This window comes from Bombus affinis, chromosome 2 (genome assembly GCF_024516045.1).
Source record: "Bombus affinis isolate iyBomAffi1 chromosome 2, iyBomAffi1.2, whole genome shotgun sequence".
Taxonomy (NCBI): domain Eukaryota; kingdom Metazoa; phylum Arthropoda; class Insecta; order Hymenoptera; family Apidae; genus Bombus; species Bombus affinis.
The window spans coordinates 14817776-14844588 of NC_066345.1; the positions used below are offsets into that span (position 1 = coordinate 14817776).

At 35.7% G+C, this 26813-nt stretch overlaps 1 protein-coding gene across 2 annotated transcripts; it reads left to right on the top strand.

Annotated features, from left to right (window-relative positions):
• The first annotated feature begins 2496 nt into the window (after positions 1 to 2496).
• LOC126926383 (uncharacterized) lies at positions 2497 to 26416 on the top strand. Of its 2 annotated transcripts, none has more exons than XM_050742712.1 (12): positions 2497 to 2971; positions 16093 to 16336; positions 17255 to 17409; positions 17886 to 18097; positions 18575 to 18719; positions 18910 to 19149; positions 19637 to 20006; positions 20103 to 20283; positions 20398 to 20561; positions 21744 to 21947; positions 22685 to 22852; positions 23474 to 26416. In XM_050742712.1, the coding sequence occupies exons 2-12, from the start codon at positions 16240 to 16242 to the stop codon at positions 24043 to 24045; spliced, it is 2508 nt and encodes an 835-aa protein (XP_050598669.1). In that variant the 5' UTR covers positions 2497 to 2971; positions 16093 to 16239; the 3' UTR covers positions 24046 to 26416. The 2 variants fall into 2 exon arrangements, with proteins under 2 accessions (XP_050598669.1, XP_050598666.1); XM_050742709.1 differs by having other exon boundaries at positions 2497 to 2967.
• The last annotated feature ends 397 nt before the right edge of the window (positions 26417 to 26813 follow it).

Sequence of the window (26813 nt, forward strand, 5' to 3'; positions counted from 1 at the left end):
ATGTTCGACACACATAATAGATCTATATTTCATGTATAAATAAAACTATTTTTATATGTTTGTTAACTGCATTAATTTCGTCATACATTTGTTCAAATTATGTATTTCTATTAATCTTGATGCGCTGGTCACCGGTGACTCCCATGGCATTCAACGTGTTAGACAAAATCTTTACTCTCACGCATACATCAACATAATTATTGCATAATTTACACAATACAGTTAATTATCCTGTAATCATTATAGATTATAGTATACTTTCAGCATGATTATATACCCTATATAGCCACGAAACATTTTTATCGGTAGTCATAATCGCAATATATTTTTCAAATACCCATGCATTCCTTGACAAGTACACACTATCAATCAAAGGCAACATGGGAAAGGGACGCCTAGAGTATCCCTAGAAGCAAATTTCGCAACGTCCTACTTTTGCAAGTAAACGGCGCGGCGCAATGGATCTGTCGCTTTACTGTTCTAAAAGATTCAAGAGAAAACGTCTGAATTTTTCCTTCGTCGCTAAAATGTATCTAAATTAGCTGATACGATGGAAAAACATTGCTGATACAAGTGTTTACTTCAACAAGAATAATAAAGAACACCATCGATTATCTAACGGAAAAGTTATATTTAAAGGAACGATTCTTCACAATTGAGATTAGACTAGCAATGACAGCGTCGGGTAATATTTAAGTAAGATATTTGAAAAGCGATTATCGACATGCATATTTTGAGTAACATGGTGGTTAATCTGAGATAATTATAGATTGTCAATTTATTTAAGCGATGAAATATAAATATATATTGAATGAAATAATCTGTCCCTTCTCTGAAATGTATAATCTCTTAGATAATTTTAGTTTATCGATTACATCAGAAACACAGATTTCTCTTCATAGCGTGCTAACTATGCATTCAAGGGTAATCGAAATGAGAACAATTCTGAGAGCAAATACTGCTATGTCGTGAAATAATTCGGCTCTACCATCTATGACTCACGATGTCAGTGAGTGAGAAAGCTACGATATTTAAAATTGCAATTAATATTAAAATCCAAATTGTTTTATCGCTGTCCAAGATGAAAAGGATTATTGTTAAAAATGATTCAATCTTTGCATAAGATGAAATTAAGTTTCGTATATTATTTTTAATTATTGTTAATTTTTATTTTCCTTTCAAGTAAGATTTAATAGCTCTGATAAAGAGTAAATAATTGCACATTAGTTCTTTCATTGACTTTTGCCTGATAACTCTTGCGTGTACACTTTGAAATACAATAGTAGATAAGTATAATAGGTAAATGTTAGATGTATTGAAAAGTTCTGCCGTTCCCTCGATAATTCAATTTTTATTTCTAATTTCCAACAGCGTCGGAAACCTCCATTTTAGATCGTCGATTGATCTAAATTTGATCATGTTCATTTGTACCATAAAAGTAATGAAGCGTTGACGCAGAGCATAGTCTATTAGTTTCAGTGTCAGAGGTAAGACACTATTTATGGCACTATATTTTGCGCCTCTTGTTTGTCAAAACAGAAGCGAGATTCGCACGTAGAAATTTGAGATTCATAGAGAATCTGAAATTACAAATATGAACGCGAGACTATGAAATTACTTGGATGACACGTGACTTCATATCTTTCAGAAGAATTTCAGAAGAAATTAAACACGTAACGCAAACCTAGGGATGTAAACTAGCGACAAAATTATTTCATACGTCTGATAGTTTAATAGGAGAAGAAGAAATAAAAGAGATGAAAAAGTCACGAACCCATACGTACGTAGTATGTTGATCCCTCACGACGTATCACCATTAATGGTGAATCCATCCGTTTCGAATCCGCTATATGGTGTGCTTATCCTGCCTTAATAACGGCATAATGATGTGTGTCAAGGATTCGCAACTCGTCGTGATGAAAAGTTGCAGAAATCTGCTACCTGTTCGCCAGGCAACTGACACCAGACAGATAAAATAATCCTACAACCTCGCGATACCGTTATACGAATACGATCGAACGATTAATTTCAATTTCACTTCCGATTCGAACAGGAACGATGTGTACGGATTATCGGAATAAATCAGAATAAATCGAAATAAATCAGAATAAATCAGAATAAATCGCAATAAATTATTAAATGTCAGATTTGCTATTTGGATTCTCTTTTTTTCTCTGTGGTTTGTGTTAAATATTTTATATACTGTTTAAAAACAACCGATTCATCCAACAGTTTACCAAACACCATCATATACGCGATATGCACGATAATCGATCGATGAAATCGAGATGCCAATGAAACCAGTGAATGACGCTTGTATCTCAGAAAAATTGCATGAAATTGAGCGAAAAACGGTTACACCGGTTCCTTATCGTGCACACCGGCTATCAATGGGCAGGTAAATCGGCGTGTTCCGTCGCGGTCATGGTCTTAGATCCGATTGGCGTATTAGAATACACGTATTTTCGAGCTGGTGCGTTGCCATCGACGATCGGGTCTGGCAGTATTGCGCTTGACAGCGCGCAGAACGGACCCAGCGGCGATTCTGTCACTTCTCGAGGGTCTGAGAATCGCGACTTCGACGCGTTGTTCGATCTTCGTTGTCAATCGGACACGCAGACATAAGAATTCTTAACGATAATCCCGTATCACGTAAAATCTTTACATCCGAGTGTCTCCGTCTCGCGATCCTTCGTTTCGTGAATCGAATAGATTTGAATTAGAATTTATTAATAAGAATCTTGTAGTTGGATTTTCAAACAGAGACAACAAAAAGGAAAAAGAAAGGGTACAGAAAATTTGAAAATTCCGAGTTGAACAAAGAGTGCGAAGAATTAGATTTGGCGAAGAATTCGAGAGGCGGATTTTAAAAAATTGGAAAGTAGGCCGTCCTCGTGGCTGGCCGAGAATCTCTGAACGTCGAATTGCTTGATGTCTCTACTTCCTGGTATTGAATGGTGGACGAATGTACGTAAGTTGTTCATTTTACTCTCAGGGTAATTGTTGTTGATATAGTTGGGTGAATGAAGAGGCAGAGTATCTCGTATACGTGTGATGGTTTGAGTGGTATGAATAGACATAGTCTGTTTATTGGCTGGTGATGTCGGTGCTTCCTGTTTGACGTTTTTTATGTACGTGTTGAGCTGCCGGGTTGTGAGTATAGCGAAGTTCGACCATAACGTCTATGAAAAATCGTGCTGTGAATATCGAATCCGGTTCATGGGAATTTTTAACTTCGCAACTGCACGATAATGCGGATTCGTTTTGAAATAATCTCTGGTACAAGTTGGAGGCCGAAGCTTCGTAACGATATAAGCCACCGTTCTAAGACAAACGTGTTCGAAACTCGTCCAGTCTTGCTAATATCTAGACACATTCGAATACCACAACTCCGTTCAAAATCCTTTTCAACGCGAATCTATCTTAATCGTCGATAATTTTTGTACTTGGGTATCCAGGTAATAATTAGAATCCAATCGAGATAATATTAGGAATCGGAGAAATAAAAGAAATCAGACGAACAGCGGTAACCATAAGGAAACAAAACCACCTTTCTAAACTATGGGAACTACATGAAATTCAGCTACGACCATACTTTTCTCGTACTTTATTATTATAAATAACGCTCCAGTTAATCATACACTATGTAAAGTTATGCAAATGATAGATGACGTTTAGCTCGAAGTTTAGCCTGATGTATTATGTAAAAATATGTAAATTATATAATGTTTCTTCAACTTTATATAGCAGACTACAAAACTGAGCCGCGAGTTCGTGAGTATCTTTGTGCAATTCCTACTGGTGGACCGGCTAGTCGTTTACACGATGTTACGGTTAATTTAGCGTTCGAACACCGCGCCGTGAAGTGTAGCAAAATTTTGTCCACGGGGTTAAAGAAACGCGGAAGAAGGTACAAAAGTGGCATTCATCGATGTTGTAGAAATTGTTGGCGCTCGTCCACGGTGATGTGACCGGTGACGCGTGTCCGAGGGTACTAATAATGTAATTTGTGAGTTCCTTTCAGTGCTGTGGACGGACTTGGCAGTCGTAGCGAAGCTAATAGGCAAGAATTTTTAATAAAGCGATGCTTTTCAGCGAGATCGCCCCCGACAAGACATTCGGTGAATTTTAAAATCTTCAATTCGCATCCGCTATTTTTAGCGGCAGAAAGTAGCCTCCACGAGCTCGAGTTTCCGGAAGTTTAATAAAACGGAGCAAGAAAAGTTGGAACAACTGAAACTACCTCTTAAACGTTTGGATTACTTTTAACAGCGATGGTTTGTGAAAGGAAACGCTGGCTTGGTTAAAAGGCATTTCGTCGTTTCCAAGAAATTTCGCTGGACAGTTTCGTAAAAAGTTTGTGTCGGCTATTTTTTATTGCCCGTTTTCGGATAATTTTCGAACAATTTTCCCGCTGACAGTTTCATTTTATCTGCCTTCTTCGAATATTTGCGCTTGTGGCTACTACAAATGTCACGATATCTGTTTCGAAGAATAAACGACGAGAAGGTTTAGATCACAGAAATTTGTTCAGAGAGAGTCTGCTGTGTTCACATACGTAATTCGATATTCTGATAATTGTGCAATTATTAATGAAAAACGTTATATTGTTGCGCATGAAACTCGTTGCCGCGGTGCATAAATTTGAGGGACCATTCATCAAACGATGTCCCATCGTCCATCGTTATTGATTACGTTAACCACGTTAAGGAGGAAGAAATTTGTTCTAAAGCACTTGTAATGTATATTATACGTTAATAATAGAGTCTTGTGATTATTTGTCATTGATAATTAGATTATTTTGCTCACTCTTTAACGCGACGTGACTATTTAATATTTGAACTCGGAAAAGGTGCCACCAAGAAACGTAGAATCTATACATTTAGCATTTGAAGAAGGTTACGCAAATGTTAGGAGACTTCAACGTTGCTTTACGAAATTCTGGAGGCTGGTCATTTGTTTATAGGAAATAAAACACGAAGATCAGAAAATAGACAATAATGTTTCAAGAGATATAAAAGGCAGTAACGTTTTAAACGAAAACAAATTATTCTGCGAACGAAAAAAATACAGAAGATAGACGCGCTAATTTCGCGTGAGTTAACTAAAATACAGAAGTTTCGGCGAATGGAAATATCCGTGCAGAACACACGCCTGTCGCTTTATTCAAGAAACGTAACGGCGAATGTTTGATTATTTATATTTACTACGTTTTGCAATCCAAACTCTCTAATACTATAATTTATCGACTAATAATATTGGCAGATCGACCTGATCCGTCGCCTGTTGTGTCTTGGAAATTTTCACTAATAATAGACATCAACTTAATTGTGGAAAAGCGATCCGGAACTGCAATTGTCAAATTTATGACGCGTTTTCGCGTCCATTCGTTCTTTTAACATTCCAACGTTCTTTTAATCACCGTTGTGTATTCATATTTCAGTATCGCATCCTTCGCAGTAAAGAATTATTTTTTAAAGAAAAAAAAAAAAAGAAAAACCACTTGCAGTAGTAGCGGAGACGGCTTGATCAGATAGAAGCGGCGAAGATCGAGATCCGCAGGATATGACAGATAAATCCGAATCATATTTTAATCCTTGAAGTTGACAGGTTAGCCTTGTCATGCACCTACATTGATTTCCGTCTATTCAATGATGATTACTTCTTTGTAAACACCAGAATTACCAAACGATACCGATATTCTTTATTTTTATTAGTTTCTTTTTAATATTTGAATTATTTACTATCAAATGAGATCGTAATTTAGAATTGAAATTACAATTAATATTAATCTTCGTCCGAATGCAAACATGGACAACGACGGGGCGCGAAGCAAACGATAAAACTGCAATCTTCTGCGATTTCGAAACAGCGGACGACAGGAGATTTTTAACTGAGAGAGGCAAAGGATACGTGACAATTCTTTCAACGCAAAAATTTAACGATAACGCGTGCCAATGATGATAGTCGGGTAAACGATTCCCATGGCAATCGATCTACTCCCTATACTTGTTTCGACCGAGTGCATTATCCAGAAACGTGATCCTCTAATTGTTTTGAGTGGCGCATCATTCGGAGCATTGATCAATGACGCAGATCGGACGATCTGTCATCCACGGTGACGCGTGTCGCGGACTACTAACAACGTAATTTGTGAGTTCCTTTGAATGCGCTCTGGACTCCGGAGGTGCATACGGAGTAACATATAGAAGCTGTAATAGTTGTTGAATACACTTGACCCGATTCGACGGCGTCGCGTCGCCGTCGTTGCCGCGTTCGTAACAGTGAAAGCGAAATCGAAATCGAAATCGAAATCGAAATGGAACGCTCGATCCGATTCACCGATTATTTTTTCTCCTCTCGAGCGATGGAACCAACGCTGCACTTTGTTGCGTTCGAACCTGCGTTTCTTTGCCCTCGATCTCCGTACATCTTTCCATTGCATTGTAGTCTTGGGAGAATGCACAGGCCAGAAAAATGTCAAAAACGGATCTTCCTGCTTCCATTGCGAATTTTGATAATTATATCGCCGTTGTTTATTTATAATCGTATCGTGCAAAGTCTTATGGTACGTTGATCGAATGAAATTTTACTCGATCTTCTATTGGGGAAATATCGCAAGAGCCACAGGATATCGATTATTTCAAGTTTAACAGCTACGAGAATAAACAGAAATAGCTATTTTCGAATCGTTAGACGAAAATAAAACACCGCCGGCTATTTACCGAAGTAAAGTTGTACGTTTTCATTAAAACGAGGTTTATCGCGGCGCGAATGGACTTAAAGAAAACGACATAGCTCTGAAAAAGAACCTTTGCGGTTAAAATATCCAACCATAAGCGCGATACTTGGTTGCCACGAGAGAAACTCGTAAATCTGCATGCCTATTTGGTAACGCTTGTCACCGTGTTTACGTAACTATAGATTTTGCTTATTGTTCGAAATCTATGTCATGAAGATTAGCAAACCGATACCACGGCGAGGGAAAGGAACGATGAAGTAAAATAACGAGGTATTAGTCTCGTGAGGAGATGGCGAATCATTAAGCGGCAATGTTTCAATGACGATTCTTATAGGAATTTTGAAATCTGGCAAATTTCCGCTATTGAAATTTATTTTTCGAAAATTATTCGTGCAATAATTCCTACGAAAAATTTCCCGATTTTCAGTTACAAAAAGATGTCTTTGTTAACGCGCGGATATTTCCTTCTTCGAATAGAATCTTTGACGAACGTGACGCGTCTCGAAGAACGATCTATTTGTTGCTTTATGTGATTTCATATTCGCAGGTAATTTACGTAAAAGTTATTTAGATGAAGTAAGTCTTTCGAATGCTAATGAGACTAAATCCTTAAAGCAAATATCGCGGAGAAAACTGTAGAATCGCGCAATACATCGCTAAGAAATAGAAAGGTATCTCACTCGCAAGATAATTGGAAAGGTAAAGGCACGGTGCTCAAACATTGGTGTTGGTTTAACAAAAATTAACTTCTAAATGGGTTCGTAACCTTAAGAACTGCACAAATAATGAATATAGTTGTTTTAATGGACTTTAATTTGCGTGCAACAAAGAATAATACATCAAGATAGATCATACTGTGTAATAAATTAAAATGAGATGACATTAAAGAAACGAGAGATTTTTATTTCTATTTCTATCTTTATTCAATATTTATTTCTCTTAATAGTAATGAATTCATTAAAATTTTTGCTTCGCGCTAATCATCGTTAGGAATTCAGTTATAACCGACCCACCTTTGTTACCTAAACAATATTGCATTGAATGAGCAGCTTCTTCATTATGAATCATAGTTTGTTCGAGCCATAATATCATTTCAATAACTAGTCTTTAATAGCATTAATCATTATTCTGTATTTTTTGTATTTCAGTGTCTAAACGTTTACAAACTCCAAGTTACTCGTTGAATAATCAAAGATTCAACGCACTTTCTTCCTTACAGATTCTCATTCTCACATTATGCGCGTTAGGAAAATCATTGAAAATGTTTGTATAGGTATCTACTAATATTCGATATTTATATATGGAATATATAGGTATACACATTACAGACCAAAAAGATAATAGTTGAGAATTAGAGTTTATAATGAATTCGCTAAAATATTGAAAGATTTTAAGTGAAATCTCTACGGACCCAAAGACCAAGTTGCGATACTTCGTCGATGCATCGTACTTCATTTTGAAAACGAATCTGCGAATCGTACTGGAACATCGGTTGTTACATCGATGCTGTGCGATCAAATGTGTAACTGGATTAGAATTGCGCAACGAGGAATCATTTTACAACTTACGGTCTGTCCCGCGTTAAAAAGCTTACCAAGATCGTATCCGAAGTTGTTGCGTTTCATAGATCGTAAATCTGAGAAAATGAAATCTGTACAGGCGACAATCTAAATGTGTGTGAACGAGAAAAGGGAAAAATTCCTGACCTTTCAATGGAAATAGATGTTCGATAGGTACGTGGTAGAATTACGAACAATGAAAAAGGTGGGAAAATACAGAAGGCAGGAATGATTCTTAATTGTTTCAATTGCTGGAAACTAATAATCGATATTGAAGCCGCTTGTTACGATACACATGCGTCGACATCTTGTTTTACACATACCTTCATTATTCCATTTTCATTTTCACGTGACAATAAGATAATACGTCGTAATGGGCATTGTTAAGGAGCCGGATAAATTGCTTCAAATTTGCGATACGTCGACCTACATGTCTTTTGTTTTATTTTCTCTCTCACTCTTCCCTTCTTCTTTTCTTTCTCTTGGACGCTTTAAATTCGGAGGATCCGAGTGACTTTGATCTGAATCTTAGTTTCAGTTTAAACGCTGCTTTTGGAATGTTGAAAATAATGTAATTTAACAAATTATTGGTACGTACGTAATTGATACCAAAATAATTTGGTATCAATTTTGAGATATTAAAAAGTCGCTGGTTTTTAGTAGATTTTCGTTGAAAAATATTTATTAAAAAATTGTTTCGCTATTGAATTTGTTCGTCGAATGACGTTATTAAAATAATAGTAAACAACGAGAGACTATGGAACCATCTGTACCGCGCTGCGCCATTTTTAATGCCTTTTTACTCGTTCACAGCACATAATCGAATAAAATAAGATAATGACGAAGATTTATGACGATACACGCGTATACACGTCTGTGTGGTCCGATGCAATTCTTTCGAATCAATGTTCCAGACTGCTGTTTAGATCTTTTTCGTTTTCTTTTCAACAGCGAAATATGTCAGTTACAATAAGTGTAACGACGATGATACCATACAATGATTGCCAAAGATCTTCTGACCTCGCGTTAACAAAAAATTCAGTTTCTAAATATCTCAAAAGTCTCTGCCTGTTTCATTCGAAAAATGAAGAAACTTAAACGCGATAATCGAATCTACTCGATATTTAATAATCGAGTCTGAATCTGTTTTAATTAAACACGCAACTTACAAGTTAACCGCCGCTGATAAAATTGAAATTTAACGATAAAAGAAATCTTATTCGATGTACAACTGTGAAATTGAAAGAAAGAAAAGGAATAATTCGAATAAATTAACTAACGTTACTAGTTAATAAGTTAATGCGCAAGAAGTCTCTGCGAGTAAAATTGAAATAAATATAAATGAATCGAATATAATTTATATTAATTAATAGGTCATTGGGCGGAAAGTTCCTGGAAGTAAAATTCACGGCAAAATAGGTAAATAAACCGCGTTGTTGGTATCTGTTTGTTCGAAATCCGGTCTAAACATTATCTTTCTCGCTGGTTGACCGCGTCAAGAAACTGAAATCAGTATAAAAAAACTATACTCTTCTCGCGAACTTCCACGTGTAACGCGTGCCAAGCCTTGAATAGAAAACGTGTCCTGAGTTGTTGAGCCACAATGCTTCCGTACTACTTGAACTCTGCCTGTCTTCGCGAGCCTCCATCTGTCACATTAGAATCGTGGTCGCGAACAATTACAAAATCTCGTCCTTGCTTTGGCGTCGATGTTCCTGTCAAGTTGAATCGCCATTGAAACCAGCTATCGATCTTTCAACTGACTAATTTTATGTACACTGTAAAATGTAAGGAATATTCCCAAAGTGTGAGTCGCATTCGATATTAGAATATTAGGTGTTAGTGAGTTCACTCGATGAAAATCGTCGAAGTTGCTGGAAACAACGTCGAAATAAAAATAAATTACTCGAATATAATAACGAGTATCAGCTGATAGATTATCGGGCGAGGAGTTCCTGATGATACAATTAAAATCAAATTAACGATTCAAATTCGATCGAAGTAAGAATAGAAAAGAAGAACAAAGTCAGGTTTGAATCTCTTATCAAGCAACCGTAGGCAGCAATTACATTTTTTCCCCTAATTGTGATCATCGTTATGAAAGAACTTGCATTAGGTTACACGAGCCAGTCCTTGTATATTATACAATGCTATTCATTGCAAATATGTACCAGCGTGTTTTTAATTGAAATATTCGTACGGTTAAAAATAGCGGATGGCTCGTTTACATTGTAAAGTTTATCGCAGACTGTGTGCTACGTGTTTCTGTTGTTAGAAGAATAAAAATGACCATACCAAGGCTAACAAAAAAATTCAAGAGAAGACGAACGACGTAAATACTGCCTGGTAATGGTAATCTTACGTGATATTCTAATCAGACACGTATGTATCTAGCGCGATTAATGCGATCCTCGTTTACCAAAGAAAAAAAGCCTCCGTTTCCAGTATTTTCCATCTCTCGTACAAATTTTTCGCCTTTTTTCCTCCTGCTGTTGTTGACAAATGCCCCCGAAAAAAAGAGAAGAAAACGGAAGGAAAAGGAAGGAACAAAAAGAGGGAAACAGAATGTTTCAGGAAGAGGATACTTAACACTCGGCTCGTCCGACAAACTCCGACGTCGTACGAATTACGCAATTACATTTGTAATGGGCCAACATTCAGCTCCGATAACGCTGACAATTCGCGGTAATTACCGTGCCGTATCTCGTAATACCAGGTCGCCTTCGTCTACGAAGACACCAAGTCTTCCGATGGTAAGGAGCAGAAGAAATAAAGTACACCGAAAAAGTAATGTTTCTCGACCGAGTGACTTTATATTTTCCTGTTTCTCTCCTGTTTCTTTGGAAGTTGGAAAACGATGAAACAACGATGACGGGTAGATGAAAGTTTCGAAGGAGTCGAGTGTTACGTGCTTTTTTTATAATGGGAGAAACTTGTTTCTATATTGTTTCAAAATAAGCGCGCAAAACTTAGTTTCTATCGAGTGAATTTTTTAGATACCTGGGAAGAGTCCTCTCGAGCAAAGAAACGGCTTATAATAAATAGATGTCGTCGAAATTGTTGATATTTAATATTCTGGTTATACGTGACTAATTGAATATACAGATATAACAAGTATGAAAAGTGATATCGAAACATGTCGCATTGGAAAAAAATTTCTGAATCGACGAGTAATGAATATCGGATGAGATATCGCGGTATTTAATAACGCTAAACACTGTTATATCATGAACATTGAGTATGATACATAGAATATCTTTTCAATGTGATAGTAACATATGGTTAATTCATTATCGTTAGGGAAACTGCTTATGAATATAACAGTGGGAGAATAATAAGAGAAACGTAAGAAATTATTTGCAAAAAATGCGAAGAAATGTGTCTTGAAACGTTTTTGAAATGTGTGTTGAAATGTGTGTTGAAACGTTTGATATGTCGATAAATATTCATATCTATCAGACAGACATTTTAATGTTTGTAATCGAGTAGCTTGTAAATTTACATTGCTACGAGTAGATCGTATATCGATCTAGAGCTATTATCATTAATTTTATTAAGGCACGAAAGATTTTATTTTTTATGAATATTTTCTGACGATTACAAAAAATTATCTCATAACTAATGATAAACTAAGGATAAACTATCTTTTTGATACCTTTTTTTTTTCTTTGCAATGTCTCACGTCGTGTTTGTTTTTCTTAAAATTAAGTAGATGAGAGTTATGTAACGAAAAGAATTCTGAGAGACTATTTTGTACTTGGTGAAATAAATAAAGCATAAAATTTCCATTTTTGATAATTATCAAAACTGAATTTCACAGACTTGGTACGAAAACCTTAGTAGTAGATACTTTGATACTGAAAATTCCTTGTTCTATCTTTCGTCCGTAAACTGTGGACTTAATAATTCTATCAATAATTGGCGTGACCAGAATCTACGATGCATCTTATTAGCATTAAAAATACGAAAATGTTTCTGTTATATCGATTATGTCACGATGCCATTTAGAATAACAAATAGCGCCGAGAAAAGTTTCTCTGACATAATTCTCTTACGTTATTCGCAAGATAATCTTCTTCTACTCGCGGAAACAAACCACGATTCGTGTTAAATTACAAAATAATCTTATAGATTGTCAAGATGACAAGGACACGATTATTTCTTGAGCCCAATGAAGGAAAAAGAAAAAGAGAGAAAGAGAGAAAACAAATTTTCATGAAACACGGAAGAAAACGCGCAAGATCTAAAAAGATCCGAAGAAACGAGCTCCTTTGAACTCTGATTTTTTTTTTTTCACTGAAAATAGCTGAAATTATCATCCTTCGAGTCTCCGGAAATGGTCATCGTGTTGCACATAAATATCATTACGACCTTCAATTCGTTATGTCACCGTTCCGTGGCTCGGTATAAAAGGAAAAAATTCAAGAATTTATCAGAGAAGTCGTGTATCTCGACGCACATCTCGATCGATGATGTTTCAAAGAGAGTTTTTACGCGTTGGTCGTGATTGTAGTTGAGGTGCGGTAATGATTGCTGTAATTCATCCCTGAAGAGAAGTCATGCACGGTTTCCTTGTGAAAACGTGTGGAATTTGCTCGATGGTTTCAGTCGTTTCGTAACCGAGCAGAAGATGTTTAGTCTCGTTAACGTCTCGTTCGATCGTTGTAATCCTTTGTTTAAGACTGTTGTGGCTTTTTTGCTTTTTAATCTCGATTAGAGTCGGTCGATGATGAAAGTAGACCGCGATCGTCGATGGAATGTCGCGTTTGTTTTTAAAAATTGAACTCTCAAACGCGACTGTGTACTTTTGTGCGATAATACATAATTCATTAAGCAGATAATAACGTTAGTGGATGGTTACAACAGTTTTTAAAAGATAAAAATTATTATTGACACGCTCCATAGGTGTCGACAGCAAAAAAAGAAAACGATGATTGTTGCATATCGCAAATTATTATTTAATTGGAAAAGTTTCCCTTTATTTGTTATATGTATATTATTATGTAATATATAACGCACAATAATATGTATAATAAACATTGTACTATAAATTTTAATTGCGATTTGTATAGAGCAAAAGAATTAGAATAAAAGAGAAAAAATGTATAACTATTCAATTTCGTATTGTGCTTCGGGCTACACCGTCATTAGGTTACATTTTACCATCAGCTTGTTTAATGGTCATCAAAAAGCAATTACAAGGATTAAAAGAATTACAATCGCGTATTATCTACCGTAACTTACAATACTAATTTCGATTTATCTAACTCGCATAAATTAGAAATAACTATCAATTAACATACACGATGAGACTAACATGACGCATCTATTTTGCAAATCGTATTTCCCGTGACTTTGGTAAAGGAGACGGTGATCTTTTGACTTCCTGTTCCAATTTCTTGTTTTAACACTTTCTCTTTTTACTCTTAAAAAGTCATTTGATTGTCGATTCGCGGACGTCAATTTCATACCTTTAACTTCGGTTATTACAACATCGTTTGATTTGCACAGCTGATGGAACGAGTAGGGTACGTGCCGGGCAATTAAAACACATCTAGTGGACCTGATTGCGAAGCAAACAGCGATATCCGAGACTCAGTTTATGGATTGGTTCTTGAACTTCGTACAAGCGACACCGTTATCCACAGTTTTGCAAACAATCAGCAACTCGATAAAGGAAACACGAAATTCGAACGAACGACGCGCTTACGGACTGGCATTTAATCGTACGATGCTATGAAATTTCTAAAATACTTCATTACGGTATCTCTGTGCGTAATTCAACTTTTTATCGAACGTAGATACGATTCAAAAATTATATTTCGTTATATTTCATTACATCTTTTGAAAGCACTAGATTCCGTTACGAAGGAGCGTCGTTGGAGCGACGTTCGAAACATTTAAGAAACGTGTTCATCGCGGAACTAAACTAGTTTTATTTTCAGAATCAAACGAATGATCTTATAAACTTGAAACATGTGTTGGAAACACGTCCAGTAAATAATAAATAATATTTCGTAATCGAAAAGCATAGAAAGGTGGTTTAATTAGAATTAAACGATAAAGATGGTAATAAAATAATAATAGCGTTTCGTTAATTAGAAATTACTCGTATGGAAAATATCCATGACACGATACAGATTACAAGGAAATTAAGCCAGCTTGGAACTTGGAGCAGGTTAATGTACGACAACCGCGAATTTCAATAAATCACGAGCAGAACAGCAGAAAAAGATCGAACCCGTGGATAATCAGCTACCTGCTCGATCGCGTATATGCAGGATTGCGCAACCTGGCGATGCATAATTACCATCTCACTATACCGCCGTTTCCGACACACGCACCAATTTGAATTATTCATTTCCCCGCGACAGTTTATTCGTAGCTTTGATTTAAGATCGAGTCTCTCATTAAAGAGTAGCAGAAAGTGCCGTTACGAGAAATTTTCTAATTATTCTTCCGCTTATCTTTTATTTCTTCTTCAATTTCATCGGGAATCGGTATCGTATTAGACATCATAGATACCTATATTTGGTCGTCATTGATCTTTCAAAGCGGAAACTGACGTACAACAGCGTAACATTCATGGTGTGTGGCGTGAATTGTCAGACCGTTATGTAAAAGTCATGACATTCGTATTGACACATCGTCCACTGTCACGGCTACCGTTTCTTGTCCACTGTCAATAACCAAGCCTTTATTAGAGAGTCCCTCGTTCTAAACATCTGTATTTCGAAAATAGTATCGCATAATCGAAATCCGAAGAAAATAGTCGCGTTAACGTAATGTACAAATCCATTTTTCATGATTTTACGATTTTTATGTTAGTCCGGTTGGTCGGAAGAAGAGGATTTAGTATGAAATTGAAATGCGGACTGTACGTAGTATAAACGGACGAAATCTTGTAGAATTAATATTGCAACGATTAATATCACTGTTCGTAGTATAGTAAAATCTATTAATTATAGTACTCCATCAATTGATTTAATTCTTGTGTATATCGCTTTTGGAATATAAGCGGGAGCTTTTCCACGTCTCTGTAAATAATTTCATAGCGCGCATAACGAACAATTTTCCGAAACTCAAATATGATTTTATAGCGCCAAAAGGAACAGACAACAGCGTTCGTCGTTACGCTGTAACTAATGACAAACGTGGTCTATCATTTTCCAATAACTCGAAGTAACGAAGTAGGTCTAGAAGTTTGTTTCGAATAAATATTTGCACCTGTTCGACCAGCTAATGGCTCGTGTTACCGGACGTAGTACAGTAGTCGATGATCGTACACAGAAAAAATCAGCTGACCCGAGCCGAGGTGCAAAGTTGGTCGTCTGCGAGCAACGGTATTTTCGTGGAATAAATGTGTCATAATCGATTTGGTAAAGTTTGGCATGCCTTCTGCCACGAAATTCGTATCGCCATTGTAAACCTTGATTAACATTCGATCCAACTTTCTTCCGATTATTATCGCTCCGTCCTCGTTAACGTTTTATAATGCCATGACACTCGCAAACGTTATACGCGTACTTACAATGGCGTGTAAAATTATTTTTGAACCGACGGATATTATATATTTTCTCGAAAAAGCTGCGTCAGTGAAATTTTTGTCGAGCCGATTATATTTGCTTTATTCTCTTTTCTTCTTCTTTTTTTTTTTTTTAATTCGTATTTTGAGTTATAACGATACTGTGATAAATAAATACTGCCTTGTTACATTTATCGTTACATCATGTAGGTCGCAATAATACGTCGAAATGTTGACTTAGGAAGCGCAATTACTTTTTTTTTCAGTGGGAATAAAAAGCATGCAACGGTAACGCTGTGTTGTTAAAAATATGCATGGTGCTTGATGCCATTCTTAACATTTGACTGGAAGCATACGCTGTTATTACTTACGAAACTCTTGCACACGACTGATCGTTCCTCGAAAACGACAAAATGATGCTGATCAAGAGTTTCTTCCGGAGGATCATCAAAGACTTCCGGCACAAGGAGTTGCTACCTCTTAAAATGATATTCTTCGTTCAAGCATCGAGTAAGTATTTCTCACAATTGATCAGTCGTTAATTAAAGTTAATTAAAGTTAGTTGAACAGCAAGTGTTAATATCTCCACTTTACGTTTTATTCGAAAATTACGCGAATGAATCTATAGATTTGTTACAATCTGATTCGTTGCAATGATTATTCGAAAAACGTTTTACTGAAAATTTATATTGTTATTTTTTCCGGAATTTTTTTTATCGATCATAACACAGAAGTTGCTACTCTTTGACCAGACAAACCAAATAAACCAATATTGTTGGTGGTATTATTATAATATTGCAAATTGAAGTACGTTAATATTGCAAAAAATTTGGTGTTACGTGGATGTTTAAAAATACGTAGGAGAACGTAATTTCTTAGGACAACATGGAAAATTGTATTCGTTAAAGGATAGATTCGGTTCATATATTCGCTGAAGCATAGGTCAGATAGACATATCCATTAAATCATAAGTTAGTACGTTGTATATACATTGAAATATCCACTAAATCATTCTCTCGACAGTAATATATATGTTGAACGGTATTTCTTGTTGCCAATTTACTTTGACCACATTTTACATCTTCTTCGTGAATAATTTGAAGGGAAAACCGCAGTGCTGATTTAACTTTCGCACTTGGTATGGCCTTAAATTCTGTTTTTAGAATAGAATACCGTTTCCGGTATATTTCCATCTCTTTCTTGATTCATTTCATTCTTGATCTATGATAATTTATCTACATCTATACGAGGTAATAGTAATTCCATAATAATTTATTTATGTTTATCTATACGATAATTAAATTATTAACAATTAATTAAAATAAACACTTTGCTGTACTTCAACTAACTTTTTCTCCAATTTTCAATCTCTCTCGAGATTATCACGTTTTGTAATATAATAATACTATGTTTAATGATCGTTTTCAGCGCTTTATGTACTTTATCCATATTTGACGATACACATGAGGGAGCTTGGCATAAACGTGGAAGAAACTGCCATAATGAGCGCCATAACGCCAGTGATCGCAATGGTGATGCCACCCTTGGCTGGAATGTTCGCCGATCGCGTGGGAAATTTCAAAGTAAAACTCCATTAAACGATCACGATATTTCCATATGCGCCACTCGAATACCAACAAACTGTAAATATTAGATTGCCGCGTGCAATAAACGACGAAAGCTTCGATCAACCGTTGAAAGCCGCGCGAATCGATACATTTTTTCTTTTCTTATCGTATAAGTTCGTCGACTTGAGCTTCGAGAGGAAACTGACGTTTTTTTACACGCGTAAATATCAACGTCGATAATTGTATCACGGAATAATTGCAATTTCTCGCTCAGAAAAATGCCGATTCGTTTAAATCGCTTATCGTTTGCTACATTCTCGATACGAATAATAAATTGTTTGTATCGCTTAACTTTCTATAGCGCTTTCAAATACCGTAATTCTTCTAACGATCGTCGCTCGAATTTCATTTCTCGATTTATCGTTAGTTGGCGATAAGATGGAGCAAAAGAGGAAGCAAACCACTGACATTGAAACTATGTTCTCATTCAGATCTTATTATCTCTGTTCTCATCGTTCGGCGGAGTCGCGGCCCTTTTATTGCTGCTCGTGCCGATCGGTAGGATAACAGTGGAATTTCCAGACAGAGTCGTTATGGACCTCGGCTGTACAGGGAATAATGGGTTGCTTTACACCATGAGCGAAAATCATCCTTGCGAGACCAGCTTGCAGTCCAAGATCTCCACCAGGATAGAGAGTTGCGGGTAGGTAAGGATACGTGTTCGAACGATTCTGCGTTTTTATACTCGAACCAATTCCGTTGTTCATTGAATATCCGATAACTCCGTTTATTCCTTTTTTTTTCTTTTTTAATCTTGTTAAAAATTAAGTTAGTATCGTACGTTGACGATCGTTTGATCTAAACTTGCGTTTAACTTTGTGGAATTATAGATGCTCGAATGGAAGATATATTAATCGTAATATCGTTCAAAAAATTATAAGCAATACGATTGTCGTGAGAGAATCAGCTGTTTTGCTCGATTCGATACAGCTTCTTTAAATAAATACAGAGAGTATTTTCTGATATACGTTTTAAATAATATCCGCAATTACAATGGCAATGTATATTAACCTGGATTTTATTTCACGAGTAAAACTAAAATCGTCTTACGCAACGTTAAATATCAACGTATACGTCATTGTGGCTTTTAATTAAAAACGTTTAATCTACCTTTTTATAGTTACATGTGTCGTCTAGACGTTCGTAATGACACCGAAGTGCAGTCAATTTTGTCGTCAAGGCTGTACACGATTAAACGATACAACATGGAAACTGGCGCGAATTCTTCGTTCAGGTTTTCGATCGCTCAGAATGAATTGCCACAGGTAATTGATTTAAGTAATTTTAGATAATCGATTCCACGTGGTTTATAATACCTCGTAATTGGAATGAAGCAATTTTAATTGATCTTTAGCAAAGAATCGTAGAAAGAGAGAGAGAGAGAGAGAGAGAGAGAGAGATAATTTTGATAAAAATGATACATTACGTTCTCTTAATCGATACAATTTTTTACAGGAAATAGAAGAAGACCTAAGGGAGCACCGGAAGCTAAAGAACAACGAGTACTTCAGGACGTCGATTCGTCAACTGTATGCAAACGAGTACTTCTTTCCATCGAATCGACTGTACGAGTTTTCATGCACCGTGTCGGGATTTATCGAAGATTTCGAAATATCGACCCTAGAACCTGCCATGTCGAACAGAATATACGAGAACCGAACTCTCTGCACTTTCAATCCGGTTATATCACGAAAGGTGAAGTACATAGACAGACTCGTTTAAAAAACACACGATACTTGTTTAAGAAATAGAGAAAGTAGAATAATTGTGAAATAATGGAAGAAAATGTGTATTTAGTAACGCGCTTACTTCGAAAATAAAAGATACTTTTGTGTTTTATTTTTTATCGATATATTTATGTAATACGTGTTAGAATTTTTCTAGATGTATTTTTTAATTATATTTTCACGCTCGATATGTTTCGCACGAAGAAGTTTCGAACGCAGAACGAATTAGCACAACTAATATTCATTTTTAAAAAACGCTCTCGAAACGAACACTTTTTCTTAGTTCAGTGAAAATGAAATCTACTCGAAGATGATACGATTGTCAATGAGAGATGTTTCGTCGCGAAATTGATTTAAATAAGGGATAATATGGGATTTTTCGAGCATTTTTTCTGTCACACGTTATGCTTCGTTATTCCTCGTGTATTAATCACTGTATGTTATATAACGTTCAGGACAATGCCAGTCGAACGACGAATTATCATTCGTACAAATCGAAGTTGAAAACGTTGGAAGCCACGGACGAAGATCACGGGATGAAACGACGAAGATACCTATCGGAAGAAATCGCGTGGACAGGAAACGAATTTCAAAAGATCACTTGTGGCAATCCTGATCTGGATACAGACAGGATATCTGTGACTCTGCCACTTTTTAATTACTCCTTGAGCTCCGAGCCTTACAAGATCCTAAACGCGGAAGACTGCAGCAAAAGATGTATCGTCACTGCGCCTCGTAAGGAGATGTGCTCGAACAAGAAGACAGTGATCGAATACAACATAGGAGTAACTTTCTGGATGTATTTCGCCGTTAGAGTGTTTATCGGTGAATATTGCATCTTTTATTGTCCCCTCTCAAATTTTCTTACTTTTCTCTTTCTTTTTATTAAACGTAGAACGACGTCTTAAAATTTATTCGCAGGTGTCATCGGTGGAACTACGTTCGCTATGTTCGAGGGTGCGGTGATCGCTATATTGCGCGAACAGAAGGCCGATTACGGTCTTCAAAGAATTTACGGCAGTATCGGTGGCATGATTTCGTCGCCACTATCTGGTCTGCTTATCGATTACGCGAGCATCGGCAAAGAGTACACGGACTTCAGGTAAAGATTCATCGTTTCAAAGACGTTTAATCGTCTCGTTTCTATGAATTTGTAAAAATGATATGTAATATAGAGGTAATGTATAAATTCTCAGAAACGACATACATTTTGCAGGCCAGCGTTTTATTTGTACGCAGGCTTGAAGCTTATCTCAGGGCTGTTAATGCTCGCCATTAATTTGGAATTCAAATCACCGTCTACAAATGTGGTTCGCGACGTTTTCACCGTGCTAAGGAACATCGAGGCCGCGGCTCTCTTTATCGCCTGTTTCATTCTCGGTAAGAATCTCTGCGTCAATAGCGACAATTAACGTTAACATTGATATCAATAGTAATAGTAGTAATAATAGTAGTAATTTTTTATTTTGACAATTCGATATAAAACGGGAGAAGAAATTGTGCCCTGTTGAATTATCGAATCGTAGGAATTCTTAACTTGCTGTGAACTTGCAAAGCTCGAATAAGTTGCGTAATCTTCGTCATTGCCGGTTTCCGCTAATCTTTGGTACACCGATCGACTAATGAAATTGCAGTGACATTGACATTCCTCATCGATGCCGCGAAATTGAGCGTACTTTTTAAAGCAATTCGGTTTTAAACGCCGATTGCGTTATACTTCCTCTTTCATTCGTTTCAAACGCACAAAGGTACCTTTAAAACGTCAAGTATAATTTTAAAATTTGTCGTTTGAATGGTGTTACAAATATGAAATTATCGGACGATCTTTATAGCGACTACAATTTTAAATCTCCGTTAGCCTTAACGATCGAAATTCATAATTTGTTTAAAATTTATACGTTCTTGTTGTAGAACCATTTAAAAGATTTCTTTGTAGGAAAATTGTGCATACGACGAATTTATCATTTTTTACAAATTTTTATCAGAAGATCTAACGATTTCTATGGTGTTCGCGTGACTTGCAACATCCATCAAAAACTTTTAGAACCTGAAACGTTAGTCACGTTAAATGCAGTGATTGCACCGTCCCGCTCGTTTTATTCTTGTTAACATCAATCTTAATTTGAACGTATTGAAACGTATCGAAACGTATCAATTAAAATTGAAGAATATCGAGTCGAGGATTAGCTTGAGAAGTTAATGGAACAAAACGCGTAATGGATTCTACAAATTTCATTCATAAAATCGTTTCTAATCCTCCCCGAAACATTCTGAAGCGTAAGAACTGCGAGAAGATTCATTTTCTCGTACCTCAAAAAGCAAAAAAGGTCCAAGATATTCTCTACAGCTTAAAATCACAATGTATCTAACCGAGATATACTTACCCGTCATTAATCAGAAACTCTGGTCAGTTTTTCCTTCGTCGTGATAAATATTTATGAACGCAACAAATTCTAAGAAGCGTAAACTTCTTTAAAAAGAATATCTCTGCTTAATGAGCTTAACGCGAGCAATACGTTATAGCCCGATGACTTTGTCGAGATAAATTCTTTTTTTCTACAGGCACTGCTTGGGGATACATCGAATCGTTCCTCTTTTGGTTGATACAAGATTTAGGAGGATCAAGATCACTCATGGGCATCACCATAACCGTAGGCGGTATTGCCGGTATACCATTACTGGTACTATCTGGTCCAATCATATCAAAGATCGGCCATGCCAATGTACTTTTTATAGGCTTCGTTTTTTACGCCATAAGACTTTGCGGTAAGCGTTCATTTTTAATTCTTACGAGTCTACTTCATCTGCATGATGCTCCTGATAAACGTATGATAGAACTTTCTTTGGCCTGGTAAAATGAAAAAACAACTGGCTATTAAGCAACTTTATTTAGGCATGTTTTATATTTTGGAGCTTGAGGTAGCCGACTCGAGGATAACGTCACTTAGCATAACGTCAGAGCAACATGTATGTAAATGAAAGAATAAGGAAGTCGATGTTAGGATGTTTAATCGACAAGTTTTACGAAGATTATGCGTTGCTCCTTTGGCTCGCTAAATTATAGCTGGCTCGACGAGGTGGCAAAAGAAAGAGAAAAGGAGAATGCGATCTTAGAAAAGATTACAAATTTTTATGGTAGCGTGTAAAGGTAGATACAAATAACACGATAATGTAGAATGGACAGGAAATAGTGATGCAATAACACGTTAGAGATAAAACGACACGAGGTAATGCAACACATGCACGCGCATATAATTTTAAAAATTAAATCTAGATGGTATTCGAAGCTAGTGAATTTGTGCGAACGAAACAGATATCTTTCGCTCGCCACTGTGATACACTCGATGTATTTAAAGTATTTACTTTGCGTACTTTTTACCATGATTTTTTATTTCCGTATCCGGTAATTAGGTTTTCATGTAAAGTCATTATATAAAGATGTAGAAAGGAACTTGCTTTACGTTTCATTGATTTTTAACTGTTTTTTTTTTTTTGTTTTACAGGATACTCCTTGATATACAATCCTTGGCATACTCTTATTTTCGAAGCGTTAGAATCTGTCACCTTGTCGCTTAGTTTCACCGCCGCTGTTACTTACGCAGCGAAATTATCCACCACGACCACTGACAGTTCGATACAGGGATTATTAGGTGGAGTTTATTACGGAGTCGGTGAGAAACACTTTCTCTTGGATAATTTTACAACCTTTTTTGCCCTAGATTTTTAACACGTTGACCTTCCATTGCGACTGAATTTCTTTCTAAACTCGTTAATTTGTACGCGTGACGCCAACGTGGTCATCATTATCAGCGGTCAATTGATATTAGCTCGTTACTTAGATCGATACTCGTAGATTTGACAACTACAAATCGTTTCGAAATAATTATCTTTGAAAATAATATTTTAGTATTTACTTTCAATTTTTCAGTTCTTATACTTGTTACTTTCGTTTCAAATGAAAAGCCTTCAAATCTACTTTCGCGTTCCTCAGATGCATAAACGCCACGCATTACTCATCATACCGTTCTAATTATATCGTTATACGATTATATATAATTGTAATAACTATATCGCGAATTTCTACGCAATTTCATATCTTTCTAAACAAAAGTAAAGCAGTGGAAATTTGCTTCGCTTACTAAGAATCATAACGAGTTGTTTTATTGTATATTTATAACAAATTATAACATCTATACACTGTATATATATATATAAATTCCGTGCATTTTCCTACCTTTACACGATAACAGTCCACGATCTACCAATAACGATCATTCCTTCGATGCTTCTAGGCAAAGGTTCAGGAAGCTTGATCGGTGGATATCTAATGAAAGCCTTTGGCACTCGACCAACCTATCGAATCTTCGCAATGATAACTCTCATCACCGGTATAATGTACTACATCTTCAACGTGGCTTACCTGAAAAAGCAGCCACAAGTGGAAGGTAACGACATCGTGAAGAAAAAGCCGAAGAACGTAGGCAATCAAAACGGTGTTGAAAATGGCATCATCGAGATCGCTTTGGAGGAAAAGAAAGGCGCGAAATACGACGATGATAAGAACGAATCGAGCAATCTAGCCGGAATCGACAATCAGGCTTTTAGCAAGGAAGAAACGGATAATCGAAAGACGAGCAGTCTGGAAGCTATCAATAACGCGAAGAACCTTGACAAAATCGAGAAAATGCCATCCGAAACGAGTAAGAAGAAGTTCGGTGTGAAGAGGTTGAAAAGGATGCAAACCGACGAACGTGATCGAGCGAAGGAATGCTCGAAGCAGAACGGCGCGACGAATCAAAGCTTTGAGAACGATCAATTTAGGTGTAACGTCACCGTAGAGAGACAACCGGAAGACAAGAAGTGACGAAGTTGCCCCAGAGATCTCGATACTCTTTCCTTTCTTCGTTCTTTATCGCGAAACCACCTTTGTACCATCGGACAGGTATAATATATATACACGAGGCGTTGTAAAAAAAAAAATGGAAATGCGCGTGTACGGAAATTTCACACTGTTCAAGTTTCTACACGTTGCTCGTTAGCGAAGGTTGCCGAGTTAAAGATGGATTGGCGTTGTTGGGAATTATTCGAATCTAGTTAATATCTGCACAGAATTCAAGAAATTCCGGTGATCGTTGTCGATTTGAAAAGAAAAGAAATGTAATTTACATATTTCTATAATACGAAGTATCGAAAGCTACAAGCTATAACATGATCCAACGATTGCATTTTTGTAATAATTAAAAGGATAATTATTTGTACTTTACTGCACCGTCGAATATCCTTTGGAGTACATAGTCGTTTTTTGAACTAAATATAAACACTCGGATGATCCGATTTAAATCCCAATTGGAGAAGAAAACGATATTACTTAGGAAAATTTCATAAGAAGATTCAAACACATTAGATAAAAATATGCTATAAGTAAATGTATTGTTAATGATCGTATATGCAAATTTAAAGTAGTGATTGAATTTATTTACTGTTCGAACAATTATAAAAGGTACACCAATCCGAAGTGTTAAAAGTTGTTTATAAAAAAATTTCTTCGGGATTACTTCGTAACAAATAGCATCGTGCATGTACTTCACACAATGTCAGATATCGAATTAATTTTATTATGCATTTTTAAGCATTCGAGAACGCGTACAGAGATGTGAAATGTAACATTCTACTTGTACTAAGCCTAAGGTAATGTAAAATCTTTATTTTATACGTATTTTTTTCTAGGATAACATCAAATTAGTATTGATATTACGTGTAAAAGCGATTTATAGTAATTTTTTCAATAGTGATACAAAGTTGTTAAATTATTGACAGATGAATCTGCTTGACGTTATCGTAGGAAATTTTGGAATTATTGCAAAAATTTATATGATTACTATTGTTAGAGATGTTAAACAGCAAACGCCTGTACCATTAAGAAGTGGAGTTTTAAATTTCTAATTTAAAATCATGGTGTAATCTACACAACTAAATTATTGACATTTAATTAAAATATTAAGTAAAAATCAATTCTCTCTTGTCTTAAATATTCAAAAGAGTTCTTTTAAAGTTAAAATTTTTATTAACAGAACATTTCATTACAAACCATATAATTGTAAGATGTTACAGAAGATATTGTTTTGTAAGATATTAATTTGTTATAAAAGAGTGAACACTAGTAGACAAATATTGACAATATTCTACTTTGAAGAAATATATATTTGTTATTATTGATACTAAAAAGGAACATGAATCTCATCAAAGAGTATTGACAATTTTGATATAATATATATATATATTTGTATGTATATTTCAAGAAATATTAATTAAAAAAATATAGTAGAAATATAGTTGTAATAATAAATTGCCCTAAGTAAATGTTATTATTAGTAGTATTATGAAAAAGAAATAAACGTTAGTGACATAAAAATACTCATGCTGTCAAGTATAATACTAATTAAGACAATAATATGCGATATTAACATTCCAAACATCGTATAAGAATAACGTTTATTTATAACATTTATTATACTAATCGGTTAATTAAAACATACTAGTATTGCAATCGCGTGTTTTCTAACAGAACACAGCACATACTCAAATATCTCTAACAATATGAATTGTAGAAATCTTTTTTATAATCGTGTATCAAGGTAATCGTAAATTGTATACAATTTTATTATTCACAGAAGTGGATTATCTATATCTATACAGGGTGAGTCGCCTAAGAATTTGAACTGAAATATTTCCTATACTGCTAATTATACCGAAAGATGTTTCAAACAGAAGGAGGATATATTTTGATCTTTCTAACTTTTCTGTAGGTGAACACGTAAAACTCCTGCGAAGATCACCTTGCCGCTTTAAATGGAATCATATATTTTTTAATAGATTCTACAGCATCGAAATTATTTCAGCCCAAACCCTTAGACGACTCACACTGTACAGTAATAAATTGTTTTTGAATAACAGACTTTAAAGACCAAGGGATTGAAGTATTAATATATACAAGCAGTTTGTCAAAATAAACGCAAGCGTGTTGTAAAATTATTTTTAAATGATAAGAAGATAATGACAGTTCTCCAACGGGGAACCATAATGTGATATAATTATGCAGGAAATAACGCGTAATTACGAGTCTCCATAGTGTACGATAACGGAGTTACATCGTTTATGAGCAGGATAATTAAGAAAGGATTATTCTGCTCTATCGTAGTTCGAATAGAAAAATAAACGAAAATATAAATAACCAAGATTATCTTTCATTACTTGGAACTCTTTCATAGTATTTCATAGTATTCATAGTTCAACAACGAGAATATGTTACAGGTAAATCGAGGAGCATCAAGATTAAAAATAAAAAGAAAATATCGAATGAAATATCCCATAAATGTATAAACATGCGCAATTCACAACTACTCGTAACTTCACTCGATCAATGAACTTCCACGTCTGAACGATCGTTTTCCGGTCAAGGGCGGATCGACGATAGTTGATTTCCTTCCTGGTCGCAATTCATCGATCTCGATCATCTCGTAACGGTGTGTTATAATTTGCCAAACAGATTAGAAGGGTTTTGTCGAGCCTCGTTCCGTCCAATTAACACCATCGATACGCCTAGAAAATATTTTGTCCCGTCGAATCGAATCC

What these genes read in the sequence shown, in the direction of transcription:
- LOC126926383 (XM_050742712.1), top strand. Translation starts at nt 16,240, where the DNA reads ATGATGCTGATCAAGAGTTTCTTCCGGAGGATCATCAAAGACTTCCGG. An exon ending in ATTCTTCGTTCAAGCATCGA is followed by an intron (nt 16,337 to 17,254) that starts GTAAGTATTTCT and finishes GATCGTTTTCAG; the next exon opens with CGCTTTATGTACTTTATCCA. An exon ending in TTACGCCATAAGACTTTGCG is followed by an intron (nt 21,948 to 22,684) that starts GTAAGCGTTCAT and finishes TTTGTTTTACAG; the next exon opens with GATACTCCTTGATATACAAT.